The sequence below is a fragment of the Nematostella vectensis genome, chromosome 4 (genome assembly GCF_932526225.1).
Source record: "Nematostella vectensis chromosome 4, jaNemVect1.1, whole genome shotgun sequence".
Taxonomy (NCBI): domain Eukaryota; kingdom Metazoa; phylum Cnidaria; class Anthozoa; order Actiniaria; family Edwardsiidae; genus Nematostella; species Nematostella vectensis.
The window spans coordinates 265100-283611 of NC_064037.1; the positions used below are offsets into that span (position 1 = coordinate 265100).

General features: G+C 37.3%; 1 protein-coding gene and 1 long non-coding RNA gene across 2 annotated transcripts; both read left to right on the forward strand.

Moving 5' to 3' along the window:
* Nucleotides 1-10699: 10699 nt before the first annotated feature.
* LOC116608203 lies at nucleotides 10700-11424 on the forward strand. The gene is made up of 2 exons (XR_007307659.1): nucleotides 10700-11047; nucleotides 11269-11424. It is a non-coding gene; the product is annotated as an uncharacterized LOC116608203 (long non-coding RNA).
* Nucleotides 11425-11695: 271 nt separating this feature from the next.
* On the forward strand, nucleotides 11696-13641 carry LOC116609382 (zinc finger MYM-type protein 1-like). Its single transcript, XM_048726996.1, has 2 exons — nucleotides 11696-11823; nucleotides 12019-13641. Exons 1-2 carry the CDS (start codon nucleotides 11752-11754, stop codon nucleotides 13555-13557), a joined length of 1611 nt encoding a protein of 536 aa, XP_048582953.1. The 5' UTR covers nucleotides 11696-11751; the 3' UTR covers nucleotides 13558-13641.
* Nucleotides 13642-18512: the final 4871 nt, after the last annotated feature.

The window sequence follows — 18512 nt, forward strand, 5'->3', positions numbered from 1 at the left end:
GACATTTCAACCTTACATCCACATGAAAGTAATGCCTAATATCGAGTGCCCTACAGTAAGTGTTTTGCAGTCAAGTTGTGTTCTGTTAGTAGGTAAAAAATTATTCTAAATAATAGTAATCATTGCTATGGTCACCACTTACACATATAGCACTTGTAATGAAAAGAAAGAAAAAATATATATATGCAGTCAAACAACAGAATTGCATGATAACCTTGAATATATTGAATAAAGGACTGCAAAAAAACAACTTTTGTACTAGTTGCTTGAATTGACCCTTGGCTATTTTTAGCTGAATTCCCCTCCCCTTCTAAAAAAGAAAATAATAATAATAATAGCACAAAACTAGAAAGAAAACAAACACAGCAGAGACCCCCACCAACAATTTTGATTTTTTTTACTTTCCTTTAAAGGGGGAGTGTCATGTTTAAGAGATTTGCAATAGCTCTAGAGCCCTGACACAATGAACTTCAGTGAAATTCTAATACTGACTTATAAGCTTTTGGTACATGTGGGAGACTTTAAACAAAACAAAAAAAAAATGACCACAAACTGTCCATTAACATAGTTTTCAATATAATATTGCATATTATTTAATAAGGTATTAACAGCTTTTAAAAAGTTCAGCTGTTTGTAGACACTTAAAAGCCTACAATAAACACTGACTCCAGACATGCGCAGTACTATGCTGCTGCCCCTTTAAAGTAAAATACAGCTTTACTTAGTCAGCGTAGACAATATTGCGGATTTTGTCAATATTCTAATATGAATATGTCAATATTCTCCCCCCTTACGTCTTTATTTCTATTTATTTTATGCTTTTCACATGATACCAAAACAGCGTCTTTTTTCTTCGCTAATTTGATGTCATGTACACAATAAAAGAGATGCGCCCGTGCGCATGGCGAGTCCCCAAGGGACCCAAGACGCCCAAATAGACCTCTATTTTTTGTCATCCACAATTTCGGCGAGCTGTGCGTGGCGTAACCGTATTACAGGCCTGGGATCCTGGTTATTGTCCTCCCCATTAATGCGCGGGTTGGGATAACCTTGCAAGAGTGTTGTACAGCATATTCGCTCGGAAATATCGGTGCTTGGGGCCTTCGGGTTCTTTACAGCCTTCCGTAAAAGCCTTGTGCTGCCATACCGATTGGGTAATCCGTATGTATGGTTTCCGTTTTGTTCTTCAGACCGGGTTCGATCCCAGGCCAATGCGCTTTTTTTTTTAATTCGCTTTTTTTTCTTTGTGCTGGACCCCCTTAATCCTGATAGGTTTTGCGCAAAAGTAATAAAAAAAAGTGAGTTTGCAAAATAAGCTTGCTAGATTTATTGATTATATGTATTCAATTTGTTCCTAGGAAGTTAACAAAAAACACAAAGCAAAGAGTTTGAGGAAGTAAACAAGTCTGTGAACTTTAATGTTCTATTTGAAGGGGCGCATTTTGTACAGGGAAGCATACATAGAATGCTTAACTGGTGGAGAGGGGAGAGGTAACAGTTTATTGAGCATAATGTCAACAATAGCAGGGGGAAGGGAGGGGCACTCTCTTCATACAATATTGCAGTTGTTACCTATTATTAAATAAGTTTAAAAGATATATTTGTTTATTAAGCAAGGTGTATTTCTGAGACAAGCAAACTCAAGTAAGAGCTGTTGAAATAACAGGTGAGTGTTAAAAAAAAAACAATTATCTGATTAGAAAACTAATGTAGATTCCTTTGCACCAAATAAGAACAAACTTCATTTTGTTTGTTATTTATGAGGAACGAGATGAGCTCTACAAGGCCAAGAAGAAATATGTATTGCTCATCTAAATTATACAAGTAAATAATAATATTAAAAAAGAATTACTGTAAGTAATTAGAGTGGTTTTCATTAACCCGTGAAACAAAGTGCGATAGTTAAACGGTAATAGTTAGTAAAACACAAAAAAGAACAATAGAATCAGATCACAACAAAGTGTAATACGCTAAAGCGTAGTTCACGGGTTAATGAAGGTTTTGACATTTCAACCTTACATCCACATGAAAGTAATGCCTAATATCGAGTGCCCTACAGTAAGTGTTTTGCAGTCAAGTTGTTTTCTGTTAGTAGGTAAAAAATTATTCTAAATAATAGTAATCATAGCTATGGTCACCACTTACACATATAGCACTTGTAATGAAAAGAAAGAAAAAAATATATATATGCAGTCAAACAACAGAATTGCATGATAACCTTGAATATATTGAATAAAGGACTGCAAAAAAACATCTTTTGTACTAGTTGCTTGAATTGACCCTTGGCTATTTTTAGCTGAATTCCCCTCCCCCTCTAAAAAAGAAAATAATAATAATAATAGCACAAAACTAAAAAGAAAACAAACACAGCAGAGACCCCCACCAACAATTTTGATTTTTTTTACTTTCCTTTAAAGGGGGAGTGTCATGTTTAAGAGATTTGCAATAGCTCTAGAGCCCTGACACAATGAACTTCAGTGAAATTCTAATACTGACTTATGAGCTTTTGGTACATGTGGGAGACTTTAAACAAAACAAAAAAAATGACCACAAACTGTCAATTAACATAGTTTTCAATATAATATTGCCTATTATTTAATAAGGTATTAACAGCTTTTAAAAAGTTCAACTGTTTGTAGACACTTAAAAGCCTACAATAAACACTGACTCCAGACATGCGCAGTACTATGCTGCTGCCTCTTTAAAGTAAAATACAGCTTTACTTAGTCAGCGTAGACAATATTGCGGATTTTGTCAATATTCTAATATGAATATGTCAATATTCTCCCCCCTTACGTCTTTATTTCTATTTATTTTATGCTTTTCACATGATACCAAAACAGCGTCTTTTTTCTTCGCTAATTTGATGTCATGTACACAATAAAAGAGATGCGCCCGTGCGCATGGCGAGTCCCCAAGGGACCCAAGACGCCCAAATAGACCTCTATTTTTTGTCATCCACAATTTCGGCGAGCTGTGCGTGGCGTAACCGTATTACAGGCCTGGGATCCTGGTTATTGTCCTCCCCATTAATGCGCGGGTTGGGATAACCTTGCAAGAGTGTTGTACAGCATATTCGCTCGGAAATATCGGTGCTTGGGGCCTTCGGGTTCTTTACAGCCTTCCGTAAAAGCCTTGTGCTGCCATACCGATTGGGTAATCCGTATGTATGGTTTCCGTTTTGTTCTTCAGACCGGGTTCGATCCCAGGCCAATGCGCTTTTTTTTTTAATTCGCTTTTTTTTCTTTGTGCTGGACCCCCTTAATCCTGATAGGTTTTGCGCAAAAGTAATAAAAAAAGTGAGTTTGCAAAATAAGCTTGCTAGATTTATTGATTATATGTATTCAATTTGTTCCTAGGAAGTTAACAAAAAACACAAAGCAAAGAGTTTGAGGAAGTAAACAAGTCTGTGAACTTTAATGTTCTATTTGAAGGGGCGCATTTTGTACAGGGAAGCATACATAGAATGCTTAACTGGTGGAGAGGGGAGAGGTAACAGTTTATTGAGCATAATGTCAACAATAGCAGGGGGAAGGGAGGGGCACTCTCTTCATACAATATTGCAGTTGTTACCTATTATTAAATAAGTTTAAAAGATATATTTGTTTATTAAGCAAGGTGTATTTCTGAGACAAGAAAACTCAAGTAAGAGCTGTTGAAATAACAGGTGAGTGTTAAAAAAAAAAACAATTATCTGATTAGAAAACTAATGTAGATTCCTTTGCACCAAATAAGAACAAACTTCATTTTGTTTGTTATTTATGAGGAACGAGATGAGCTCTACAAGGCCAAGAAGAAATATGTATTGCTCATCTAAATTGTACAAGTAAATAATAATATTAAAAAAGAATTACTGTAAGTAATTAGAGTGGTTTTCATTAACCCGTGAAACAAAGTGCGATAGTTAAACGGTAATAGTTAGTAAAACACAAAAAAGAACAATAGAATCAGATCACAACAAAGTGTAATACGCTAAAGCGTAGTTCACGGGTTAATGAAGGTTTTGACATTTCAACCTTACATCCACATGAAAGTAATGCCTAATATCGAGTGCCCTACAGTAAGTGTTTTGCAGTCAAGTTGTTTTCTGTTAGTAGGTAAAAAATTATTCTAAATAATAGTAATCATAGCTATGGTCACCACTTACACATATAGCACTTGTAATGAAAAGAAAGAAAAAAATATATATATGCAGTCAAACAACAGAATTGCATGATAACCTTGAATATATTGAATAAAGGACTGCAAAAAAACATCTTTTGTACTAGTTGCTTGAATTGACCCTTGGCTATTTTTAGCTGAATTCCCCTCCCCCTCTAAAAAAGAAAATAATAATAATAATAGCACAAAACTAAAAAGAAAACAAACACAGCAGAGACCCCCACCAACAATTTTGATTTTTTTTACTTTCCTTTAAAGGGGGAGTGTCATGTTTAAGAGATTTGCAATAGCTCTAGAGCCCTGACACAATGAACTTCAGTGAAATTCTAATACTGACTTATGAGCTTTTGGTACATGTGGGAGACTTTAAACAAAACAAAAAAAATGACCACGAACTGTCCATTAACATAGTTTTCAATATAATATTGCATATTATTTAATAAGGTATTAACAGCTTTTAAAAAGTTCAACTGTTTGTAGACACTTAAAAGCCTACAATAAACACTGACTCCAGACATGCGCAGTACTATGCTGTTGCCTCTTTAAAGTAAAATACAGCTTTACTTAGTCAGCGTAGACAATATTGCGGATTTTGTCAATATTCTAATATGAATATGTCAATATTCTCCCCCCTTACGTCTTTATTTCTATTTATTTTATGCTTTTCACATGATACCAAAACAGCGTCTTTTTTCTTCGCTAATTTGATGTCATGTACACAATAAAAGAGATGCGCCCGTGCGCATGGCGAGTCCCCAAGGGACCCAAGACGCCCAAATAGACCTCTATTTTTTGTCATCCACAATCTCGGCGAGCTGTGCGTGGCGTAACCGTATTACAGGCCTGGGATCCTGGTTATTGTCCTCCCCATTAATGCGCGGGTTGGGATAACCTTGCAAGAGTGTTGTACAGCATATTCGCTCGGAAATATCGGTGCTTGGGGCCTTCGGGTTCTTTACAGCCTTCCGTAAAAGCCTTGTGCTGCCATACCGATTGGGTAATCCGTATGTATGGTTTCCGTTTTGTTCTTCAGACCGGGTTCGATCCCAGGCCAATGGGCTTTTTTTTTAATTCGCTTTTTTTTCTTTGTGCTGGACCCCCTTAATCCTGATAGGTTTTGCGCAAAAATAATAAAAAAAAGTGAGTTTGCAAAATAAGCTTGCTAGATTTATTGATTATATGTATTCAATTTGTTCCTAGGAAGTTAACAAAAAACACAAAGCAAAGAGTTTGAGGAAGTAAACAAGTATGTGAACTTTAATGTTCTATTTGAAGGGGTGCATTTTGTACAGGGAATTATACATAGAATGCTTAACTGGTGGAGAGGGGAGAGGTAACAGTTTTTTGAGCATAACGTCAACAATAGCAGGGGGAAGAGAGGGGCACTCTCTTTATACAATATTGCAGTTGTTACCTATTATTAAATAAGTTTGTAACATGTCTTTGTTTATTAAGCAAGGTCTATTTCTGAGACAAGCAAACTCAAGTAAGAGCTGTTGAAATAACAGGTGAGTGTTAAAAAAAAAACATTTATCTGATTAGAAAACTAATGTAGATTCGTTTGCACCAAAATAAGAACAAACTTCATTTTGTTTGTTATTTATGAGGAACGAGATGAGCTCTACAAAGCCATAAAGAAATATGTATTGCTCATCTAAATTATACAAGTAAATAATAATATTAAAAAAGAACTACTGTAAGTAATTAGAGTGGTTTTCATTAACCTGTGAAACAAAGAGTGATAGTTAAACGGTAATAGTTAGTAAAACACAAAAAAGTACAATAGAATCAGATCACCACAAAGTGTAATACGCTAAAGCGTAGTTCATGGGTTAATGAAGGTTTTGACATTTCAACCTTACATCCACATGAAAGTAGTAATGCCTAATATCGAGTGCCCTACAGTAAGTGTTTTGCAGTCAAGTTGTTTTCTGTTAGTAGGTAAAAAATTATTCTAAATAATAGTAATCATAGCTATAGTCACCACTTACACATATAGCACTTGTAATGAAAAGAAAGAAAAAATATATATATATGCAGTCAAACAACAGAATTGCATGATAACCTTGAATATATTGAATAAAGGACTGCAAAAAAACATCTTTTGTACTAGTTGCTTGAATTGACCCTTGGCTATTTTTATCTGAATTCCCCTCCCCCTCTAAAAAAGAAAATAATAATAATAATAGAACAAAACTAAAAAGAAAACAAACACAGCAGAGACCCCCACAAACAATTTTGATTTTTTTTTACTTTCCTTTAAAGGGGGAGTGTCATGTTTAAGAGATTTGCAATAGCTCTAGAGCCCTGACACAATGAACTTCAGTGAAATTCTAATACTGACTTATGAGCTTTTGGTACATGTGGGAGACTTTAAACAAAACAAAAAAAATGACCACAAACTGTCCATTAACATAAATTTCAATATAATATTGCATATTATTTAATAAGGTATTGACAGCTTTTAAAAAGTTCAACTGTTTGTAGACACTTAAAAGCCTACAATAAACACTGACTCCAGACATGCGCAGTACTATGCTGCTGCCCCTTTAAAGTAAAATACAGCTTTACTTAGTCAGCGTAGACAATATTGCGGATTTTGTCAATATTCTAATATGAATATGTCAATATTCTCCCCCCTTACGTCTTTATTTCTATTTATTTTATGCTTTTCACATGATACCAAAACAGCGTCTTTTTTCTTCGCTAATTTGATGTCATGTACACAATAAAAGAGATGCGCCCGTGCGCATGGCGAGTCCCCAAGGGACCCAAGACGCCCAAATAGACCTCTATTTTTTGTCATCCACAATCTCGGCGAGCTGTGCGTGGCGTAACCGTATTACAGGCCTGGGATCCTGGTTATTGTCCTCCCCATTAATGCGCGGGTTGGGATAACCTTGCAAGAGTGTTGTACAGCATATTCGCTCGGAAATATCGGTGCTTGGGGCCTTCGGGTTCTTTACAGCCTTCCGTAAAAGCCTTGTGCTGCCATACCGATTGGGTAATCCGTATGTATGGTTTCCGTTTTGTTCTTTAGACCGGGTTCGATCCCAGGCCAATGGGCTTTTTTTTTTAGTTCGTTTTTTTTTCTTTGTGCTGGACCCCCTTAATCCTGATAGGTTTTGCGCAAAAATAATAAAAAAAGTGAGTTTGCAAAATAAGCTTGCTAGATTTATTGATTATATGTATTCAATTTGTTCCTAGGAAGTTAACAAAAAACACAAAGCAAAGAGTGTGAGGAAGTAAACAAGTATGTGAACTTAAATGTTCTATTTGAAGGGGCGCATTTTGTACAGGGAAGCATACATAGAATGCTTAACTGGTGGAGAGGGGAGGGGTAACAGTTTATTGAGCATAATGTCAACAATAGCAGGGGGAAGGGAGGGGCACTCTCTTCATACAATATTGCAGTTGTTACCTATTATTAAATAAGTTTGTAAGATATATTTGTTTATTAAGCAAGGTCTATTTCTGAGACAAGCAAACTCAAGTAAGAGATGTTGAAATAACAGGTGAGTGTTAAAAAAAACAATTATCTGATTAGAAAACTAATGTAGATTCCTTTGCACCAAAATAAGAACAAACTTCATTTTGTTTGTTATTTATGAGGAACGAGATGAGCTCTACAAGGCCAAGAAGAAATATTTATTGCTCATATAAATTATACAAGTAAATAATAATATTAAAAAAGAATTATTGTATGTAATTAGAGTGGTTTTCATTAACCCGTGAAACAAAGTGTGATAGTTAAACGGTAATAGTTAGTAAAACACAAAAAAGAACAATAGAATCAGATCACAACAAAGTGTAATACGCTAAAGCGTAGTTCACGGGTTAATGAAGGTTTTGACATTTCAACCTTACATCCACATGAAAGTAATGCCTAATATCGAGTGCCCTACAGTAAGTGTTTTGCAGTCAAGTTGTTTTCTGTTAGTAGGTAAAAAATTATTCTAAATAATAGTAATCATAGCTATGGTCACCACTTACACATATAGCACTTGTAATGAAAAGAAAGAAAAAATATATATATGCAGTCAAACAACAGAATTGCATGATAACCTTGAATATATTGAATAAAGGACTGCAAAAAAACATCTTTTGTACTAGTTGCTTGAATTGACCCTTGGCTATTTTTAGCTGAAGTCCCCTCCCCCTCTAAAAAAGAAAATAATAATAATAATAATAGCACAAAACTAAAAAGAAAACAAACACAACAGAGACCCCCAACAACAATTTTGATTTTTTTTAACTTTCCTTTAAAAGGGGAGTGTCATGGTTAAGAGATTTGCAATAGCTCTAGAGCCCTGACACAGTGAACTTCAGTGAAATGCTAATACCTGCTTATGAGCTTTTGGTACATGTGGGAGACTTTAAACAAAACAAAAAAAATGACCACAAACTGTCCATTAACATAGTTTTCAATATAATATTGCATATTAAATAAGGTATTGACAGATTTTAAAAAGTTCAACTGTTTGTAGACACTTAAAAGCCTACAATAAACACTGACTCGAGACATGCGCAGTACTATGCTGCTGCCCCTTTATAGTAAAATACAGCTTTACTTAGTCAGCGTAGACAATATTGCGGATTTTGTCAATATTCTAATATGAATACGTCAATATTCTCCCCCTTACGTCTTTATTTCTATTTATTTTATGCTTTTCACATGATACCAAAACAGCGTCTTTTTTCTTCGCTAATTTGATGTCATGTACACAATAAAAGAGATGCGCCCGTTCGCATGGCGAGTCCCCAAGGGACCCAAGACGCCCAAATAGACCTCTTTTTTTTGTCATCCACAATCTCGGCGAGCTGTGCGTGGCGTAACCGTATTACAGGCCTGGGATCCTGGTTATTGTCCTCCCCATTAATGCGCGGGTTGGGATAACCTTGCAAGAATGTTGTACAGCATATTCGCTCGGAAATATCGGTGCTTGGGGCCTTCGGGTTCTTTACAGCCTTCCGTAAAAGCCTTGTGCTGCCATACCGATTGGGTAATCCGTATGTATGGTTTCCGTTTTGTTCTTCAGACCGGGTTCGATCCCAGGCCAATGGGCTTTTTTTTTTAATTCGCTTTTTTTTCTTTGTGCTGGACCCCCTTAATCCTGATAGGTTTTGCGCAAAAATAATAAAAAAAAAGAACTTTGCAAAATAAGCTTGCTAGATTTATTGATTATATGTATTCAATTTGTTCCTAGGAAGTTAACAAAAAACACAAAGCAAAGAGTTTGAGGAAGTAAACAAGTCTGTGAACTTTAATGTTCTATTTGAAGGGGCGCATTTTGTACAGGGAAGCATACATAGAATGCTTAACTGGTGGAGAGGGGAGAGGTAAAAGTTTATTGAGCATAATGTCAACAATAGCAGGGGGAAGAGAGGGGCACTCTCTTCATACAATATTGCAGTTGTTACCTATTATTAAATAAGTTTAAAAGATATATTTGTTTATTAAGCAAGGTCTATTTCTGAGACAAGCAAACTCAAGTAAGAGCTGTTGAAATAACAGGTGAGTGTTAAAAAAAAAACAATTATCTGATTAGAAAACTAATGTAGATTCCTTTGCACCAAATAAGAACAAACTTCATTTTGTTTGTTATTTATGAGGAACGAGATGAGCTCTACAAGGCCAAGAAGAAATATGTATTGCTCATCTAAATTATACAAGTAAATAATAATATTAAAAAAGAATTACTGTAAGTAATTAGAGTGGTTTTCATTAACCCGTGAAACAAAGTGCGATAGTTAAACGGTAATAGTTAGTAAAACACAAAAAAGAACAATAGAATCAGATCACAACAAAGTGTAATACGCTAAAGCGTAGTTCACGGGTTAATGAAGGTTTTGACATTTCAACCTTACATCCACATGAAAGTAATGCCTAATATCGAGTGCCCTAGAGTAAGTGTTTTGCAGTCAAGTTGTTTTCTGTTAGTAGGTAAAAAATTATTCTAAATAATAGTAATCATAGCTATGGTCACCACTTACACATATAGAACTTGTAATAAAAAGAAAGAAATATATATATATATATATGCAGTCAAACAACAGAATTGCATGATAACCTTGAATTTTCAATATAATATTGCATATTATTTAATAAGGTATTCACAGCTTTTAAAAAGTTCAACTGTTTGTTGACACTTAAAAGCCTACAATAATCACTGACTCCAGACATGCGCAGTACTATGTTGCTGCCCCTTTAAAGTAAAATACAGCTTTACTTAGTCAGCGTAGACAAAATTGCGGATTTTGTCAATATTCTAATATGAATATGTCAATATTCTCCCCCGTTACATCTTTATTTCTATTTTCTTTATGATTTTCACATGATACCAAAACAGCGTCTTTTTTCTTCGCTAATTTCATGTCATGTACACAATAAAAGAGATGCGCCCGTGCCCATGGCGAGTCCCCAAAGAACCCAAGACGCCCAAATAGACCTCTATTTTTTGTCATCCACAATCTCGGCGAGCTGTGCGTGGCGTAACCGTATTACAGGCCTGGGATCCTGGTTATTGTCCCAGGGACCGCGGAACCGGTATTGCCGGTATTGCCCGAGCAATACCAGAAATCGGCGAGAGGAAAGACATACATGAATGAGAAATCACTCCGCCGTAAATAAGCATCGCAATACTAGTTCAATAAAAAATGCCCATGAATGCTCTTCCCAAAGCCAGATGTCCAACACCATCTCTCTAATCACCCGGAAAACGGTGTAGCTCAGCCCGGACGCAGTATCGGGGCTGGATACTAGTTCAAAACGAAAGCGAAAGGGGGTGGATATTTGTCTGTTTATACGAAGATTCATTGATAAATTCTGCGTGCAAAAGTTTTCAAAGAAGAAAAAGACTAGTGAAAGTGGACAAAATGAGTACTGGTGAGTTGCGTTTTACTGTAGTGTACCCGTTCAGTAATGACATCGTATTTTTCTATAAAATTCTATCAAATTTCGGTGCAATTTGGACTTGACGGTGGAAATAAATTGTAGTGGATTTGATCGGAAAAATCCATTCCCGGAATGGATTCCGGAATCCGGAATTCGACCCATTCGAGGTTTGATTGGAGATGCAGGGGGCCTGACCGAATGTTTTATTTCAGCGGATCAGCCGCGGAGGTCCATTGAAGATGACCAGGAGCCAGGCAATGTTGCTGATGATGATACAGGTATGTACATATGACATAGTTACGTAGATACATAGTTGACATGATATTCTTTAGTGAGAAAACTATAAAATTATTTAATAATAATTCACCGATGAAGATGATGAAATTCAAGATATGCGCTGCCGCGGCGAAATTACCGAAATCAATTCTACAGCAGAAACTCCGTCAGCCTATCAAAAGTTCAATGGATTTTTGCGTTTTATAATAGGCATCTGTTGCATATATTGTCTGAGTTCCGATAAATCGATTACGAACAAAACGGGATCCGAACGAGTCCCGTTCTATGCGATTCATATGAGATTGATCAAACGATGCTGAATGATTTGCTCATGCTGACTACCATTTCACAGGTGACAAATTGACCTAGCGGGTCCGTCTTTATCCGCCTCAAGCGCTAGCAGTTCTGGACGACAAGGGATGAAACGTATGCGTCCTAAGGTCACACTTCACGATTTTTTCAAAAGATCTAAGACTGAGAATATCGAAAAGGTAAAAAAATGGAAATTTCGGATTCAATTCAGTTTGATCAGTCCAAAAGTATAGAAAATCTTCACACCACGTAACCATTTCATCAGTATACCTATGTCTCGAATTTTAGCGGGTGTCTCGTCGATTGGCCAAACTAGTTAAATCTTACTGATTGCCGTATGGTGTACTATTCATTATCAAAACACTGTTTTTCAGGACACTGATGATGTCGAAGATGCATCGGCGGTCGACACAAGCGTCCCGCCTACTGATGTCACAGAAGCCGTTGACGAGAGACCGCCACGTGAAATCATTCTGTCCGTCGAGCCATTCCACCCGAAACAAATAAAACGTTCAGAAACGGACAAGGAAGGAAAAGCGAAAAAGAGAAATTGTCAACTCCAGTATTTTCACGACTTTCCGTGGCTACATTACATACCAGACAAGGACGTCGTCGTATGCCATGTGTGCACTAAAGCAGTAAAACTGAACTTATTGGACGGTGTGAGACAGGAACCTGCCTTCACGACGAAAGGTATCAATACATGGCGGAACGCCACCAAAATGTTTCGCCTTCATCAGAACTCGAAATGCCACAAACAAGCCGTCGAGTGTGTGCGAGAGATCCCGGCAAAGTGTCGCGACGTAAGCGAGCTGTTAGTTGAACAGACTGTGAAAGAGCGGGAAAACAACCGGCGATATCTGAGCAAGATTATCCAGAATCTGCAGTTTTTAGCTCGTCAGGGGATCGCAATCCAAGGAGCGAAAGAGACGGATTCGAATTTCCATCAATGTTTGTTGCTCAGAGCGAAGGATGATCCTTCAATCCTACAATGGATGAGTAAGAAAACCGACAAGTACACGTCACATGACGTGCAAAATGAATTGCTGGATATCATGTCACAACAAGTAATAAGGGATGTCGCTAATCGCATCAAAACGGAATGCTATTCTTTACTAGCCGACGAATGCACGGACGTAGCGAATAAGGAACAGCTGACGGTGTGCCTGCGTTGGATCGACGAGAATTTGAATCCGAATGAGGATTTTATCGGCTTCTATCATATCCCAGACATTTCGTCGGATACGATCGTTTCGGCTCTCAAAGACGCCCTCACCCGATCGGATATACCATTGAAATCATGTCGCGGGCAATGTTACGACGGAGCGGGTAATATGTCCGGTGTGAAGAACGGCGCGGCGACGAAAATCCAAGCTGAGGTCCCGCAGGCGCATCTAACGCACTGCCACGGACACGCCCTCTCTCTCGCTGTACATGACATGTGTAAGCGGTCAGCTTCGAAATTGCTGAGCGAGACGTTGGACACGACACGTGAGATATGCAAGCTGATAAAATTCTCACCGAAGCGACAAGGAGCACTTGAAAAGATCAAGGGAGAATTGGACTTGGATGCCCCGGGAATCAAGGTCTTATGCCCGACCAGATGGACGGTCCGCGGGGACAGTTTTCTGCGAATCATACAAAACTATGTTGCGCTCGCAAACCTTTGGACTGATTGCCTTTCTGCGAGGCTTGACAGCGAAACGAGGGCGAGAATCATAGGTGTCCAATGTCAGATGAAGGAGTTCGATTATTTTTTTCGGACTCAATTTGGGGAATATGCTCTTCTCCATTACCGACAACCTGTCAAAAACGCTCCAGAAGACGAAGATGTCCGCCGTTCAAGGCCAGCGGTTGGCAGAATTGACCATCACTACGCTGTCAAACATGCGATCCGAGCAAAACTTCAGTGACTTCTACGCTCTGGTGCTACAACGACGAAATTCACTGGAATGCGAAATCTCCGAACCGAAATTGCCTCGTAAAAGAGCGCCACCGAAGAAATTAGATGACGGAAGTGAGCCGTACCATCCACCCGCCGCTGAGGACCGATATCGTACCATGTACTTCAGCGCTTTGGACGACATCGTGATGGCCATAACCGAACGATTCGACCAAAAAGGATTCAAGGTTTACCGGATCGTGGAGGAATTTCTTCTGAAAGCTGTTCGCGGAGTTGACTTCACATCCGAAATGGCCACCATAGAAAGCGAGTACGGTACCACAGACGTAAATGTTCGAAACCTCACTTCCCAAATACCGATCTTCCGACAACTTATGGAGCATAAGGATGTCACGCATTTCGACGACATCTACAAGGAGGTACAGTCTCTCGATAAACCCACTCGTTCGCTCATCGGCGAGATCGTGAAATTGTGTGTGCTGCTGCTGGTGAATCCGGCGACCGACGCTATAGGCGAGCGGTCTTTTTCGACGATGCGGCGACTGAAGACATGGCTCCGGTCCACGATGGGCCAGAAACGGTTCAACAGCCTCGCCGTACTCAGCGTTCATCGAGAACGCACTGACAAAATAAATCTAAAAGCAGCCGTGGCGAATGAGTTCGTACGCCTCAATGATAATAGGAGAAGGCTTTTCGGCGAATTCAGCGTTGCCGACTTCTGCTAATAGCAAGAATGCAGACGGAATAGCGTCGATGGAATAATGATTGAACACGACCGTTATAGACAGTCTCAATTATATCATTATATCACTCATTACATTGCTCATTATTCTTATGTTTGCATTATATCACTGATTAAATTTCATTGTATATGTTCTTGCAGGTATTCGTTGCAGAGAAGAAAATATCAGAAATTCGCTCGAAATCTTTGATTTTTTTAGTTAAATAAGCATCATTTCAGATGTCGCTAGAACCCTCAGAAAGTGCTCGAGTTAAGCGGAAATCAGTGCCATTTTTCGAAATTTTCTCGGGGGGAGAACCCCCCCGAACCCCCCTACTGGGGCTCGGGCCGTAGGCCCTTCGCGGCCCGCCGCAACTCCGCGGTCAGTTATGGCCAAAGAGTTGGCAATACCAAGATCACGCCCGCTCCGCGGGCCCTGTGTCCTCCCCATTAATGCGCGGGTTGGGATAACCTTGCAAGAGTGTTGTACAGCATATTCGCTCGGAAATATCGGTGCTTGGGGCCTTCGGGTTCTTTACAGCCTTCCGTAAAAGCCTTGTGCTGCCATACCGATTGGGTAATCCGTATGTATGGTTTCCGTTTTGTTCTTCAGACCGGGTTCGATCCCAGGCCAATGGGCTTTTTTTTTAGTTCCTTTTTTTTTTCTTTGTGCTGGACCCCCTTAATCCTGATAGGTTTTGCGCAAAAATAATAAAAAAAAGTGAGTTTGCAAAATAAGCTTGCTAGATTTATTTTATATGTATTCAATTTGTTCCTAGGAAGTTAACAAAAAACACAAAGCAAAGAGTTTGAGGAAGTAAACAAGTCTGTGAACTTTAATGTTCTATTTGAAGGGGCGCATTTTGTACAGGGAAGCATACATAGAATGCTTAACTGGTGGAGAGGGGAGAGGTAACAGTTTATTGAGCATAATGTCAACAATAGCAGGGGGAAGGGAGGGGCACTCTCTTCATACAATATTGCAGTTGTTACCTATTATTAAATAAGTTTAAAAGATATATTTGTTTATTAAGCAAGGTGTATTTCTGAGACAAGCAAACTCAAGTAAGAGCTGTTGAAATAACAGGTGAGTGTTAAAAAAAAAACAATTATCTGATTAGAAAACTAATGTAGATTCCTTTGCACCAAATAAGAACAAACTTCATTTTGTTTGTTATTTATGAGGAACGAGATGAGCTCTACAAGGCCAAGAAGAAATATGTATTGCTCATCTAAATTATACAAGTAAATAATAATATTAAAAAAGAATTACTGTAGGGATTACCTTTCAGTCTAACGGCAAATACAGTGAACATGTGCGTTCCAAGTTAACAAAGGCAAATAAGTGTCTTTACATTTTAAGATCTTTAAGAAAGGAAGGAATTTGTCAAGAAGAACTCGATCACCTCTTTAAGTCTATTGTCCTTCCTAATTTCACTTATGGCTTGTCCGTTTTTGGTGCCTCAGACTCGGATCTCACAAACATACAGAACTTCCTAGAGAGATGCTTTAAAAGGAAATACATTTCAAACATTGTAAACATCCGTAAACTTCTAGAGGAGGCAGATAAGAAGATTTATCGTACTCGCTTAGATCAACCTGAATATCCTCTGAGCAAAATCACCAAAAATACAACCTCAGAAAAAGAAATGTGATTTATCCTAGGGTTCACTCAGAGCGATTCAAAAATACTTTTGTCAATAGGCTTGTCTTTAAATATAGTGACATATAATTGATGTAGCGCATTTACTTATAATCGGTTTCTCCTAAATTTTGTAAACTTAGACATGTTGATTTATCTAAGGCAATAAAGATTATTATTATTATTATTATTATTATTATTATTATTATTATTATTATTATTATTATTATTATTAATTAGAGTGGTTTTCATTAACCCGTGAAACAAAGTGCGATAGTTAAACGGTAATAGTTAGTAAAACACAAAAAAGAACAATAGAATCAGATCACAACAAAGTGTAATACGCTAAAGCGTAGTTCACGGGTTAATGAAGGTTTTGACATTTCAACCTTACATCCACATGAAAGTAATGCCTAATATCGAGTGAACTACAGTAAGTGTTTTGCAGTCAAGTTGTTTTCTGTTAGTAAGTAAAAAAATATTCTAAATAATAGTAATCATAGCTATGGTCACCACTTACACATATAGCACTTGTAATGAAAAGAAAGAAAATATATATATATGCAGTCAAACAACAGAATTGCATGATAACCTTGAATATATTGAATAAAGGACTGCAAAAAAACATCTTTTGTACTAGTTGCTTGAATTGACCCTTGGCTATTTTTAGCTGAATTCCCCTCCCCCCTTCCTCTCCCCATTAATGCGCGGGTTGGGATAACCTTGCAAGAGTGTTGTACAGCATATTCGCTCGGAAATATCGGTGCTTGGGGCCTTCGGGTTCTTTACAGCCTTCCGTAAAAGCCTTGTGCTGCCATACCGATTGGGTAATCCGTATGTATGGTTTCCGTTTTGTTCTTCAGACCGGGTTCGATCCCAGGCCAATGGGCTTTTTTTTTAGTTCGTTTTTTTTTCTTTGTGCTGGACCCCCTTAATCCTGATAGGTTTTGCGCAAAAATAATAAAAAAGTGAGTTTGCATAATAAGCTTGCTAGATTTATTGATTATATGTATTCAATTTGTTCCTAGGAAGTTAACAAAAAACACAAAGCAAAGAGTTTGAGGAAGTAAACAAGTATGTGAACTTTAATGTTCTATTTGAAGGGGTGCATTTTGTACAGGAAAGCATACATAGAATGCTTAACTGTTGGAGAGGGAAGAGGTAAAAGTTTATTGAGCATAATTTCAACAATAGCAGGGGGAAGAGAGGGGCACTCTTTTCATACAATATTGCAGTTGTTACCTATTAATAAATAAATTTGTAACATTTCTTTGTTTATTAAACAAGGTGTATTTCTGAGACAAGCAAACTCAAGTAAGGCTGTTGAAATAACAGGTGAGTGTTAAAAGACAAACAATTATCTGATTAGAAAACTACTGTAGATTCCTTTGCACCAAAATAAGAACAAACTTCATTTTGTTTGTTATTTATGAGGAACGAGATGAGCTCTACAAAGCCATAAAGAAATATGTATTGCTCGTCTAAATTATACAAGTAAATAATAATATTAAAAAAGTACTACTGTAAGTAATTAGAGTGGTTTTCATTAACCCGTGAAACAAAGTGTGATAGTTAAACGGTAATAGTTAGTAAAACACAAAAAAGTACAATAGAATCGGATCACCACAAAGTGTAATACGCTAAAGCGTAGTTCACGTGTTAATGAAGGTTTTGACATTTCAACCTTACATCCACATGAAAGTAATGCCTAATATCGAGTGCCCTACAGTAAGTGTTTTGCAGTCAAGTTGTTTTCTGTTAGTAGGTAAAAAAATATTCTAAATAATAGTAATCATAGCTATGGTCACCACTTAAACATATAGAACTTGTAATGAAAAGAAAGAAAGAAAATATATATATATATATGCAGTCAAACAACAGAATTGCATGATAACCTTGAATATATTGAATAAAGGACTGCAAAAAAAGCATCTTTTGTACTAGTTGCTTGAATTGACCCTTGGCTATTTTTAGCTGAATTCCCCTCCACCTCTAAAAAAGAAAATAATAATAATAATAGAACAAAACTAAAAAGAAAACAAACACAAAAGAGACCCCCACCAACAATTTTGATTTGTTTTACTTTCCTTTAAAAGAGGAGTGTCATTGTTAAGAGATTTGTAATAGCTCTAGAGCCCTGACACAATGAACTTCAGTGAAATTCTAATACTGACTTATGAGCTTTTGGTACATGTGGGAGACTTTAAACAAAACAAAAAAATGACCACAAACTGTCAATTAACATAGTTTTCAATATACTATTGCATATTATTTAATAAGGTATTCACAGCTTTTAAAAAGTTCAACTGTTTGTTGACACTTAAAAGCCTACAATAATCACTGACTCCAGACATGCGCAGTACTATGTTGCTGCCCCTTTAAAGTAAAATACAGCTTTACTTAGTCAGCGTAGACAAAATTGCGGATTTTGTCAATATTCTAATATGAAGATGTCAATATTCTCCCCCCTTACGTCTTTATTTCTATTTATTTTATGATTTTCACATGATACCAAAACAGCGTCTTTTTTCTTTGCTAATTTGATGTCATGTACACAATAAAAGAGATGCGCCCGTGCGCATGGCGAGTCCCCAAGGGACCC

What these genes read in the sequence shown, in the direction of transcription:
- LOC116609382 (XM_048726996.1), top strand. Translation starts at nt 11,752, where the DNA reads ATGAAACGTATGCGTCCTAAGGTCACACTTCACGATTTTTTCAAAAGA. An exon ending in AGACTGAGAATATCGAAAAG is followed by an intron (nt 11,824 to 12,018) that starts GTAAAAAAATGG and finishes ACTGTTTTTCAG; the next exon opens with GACACTGATGATGTCGAAGA.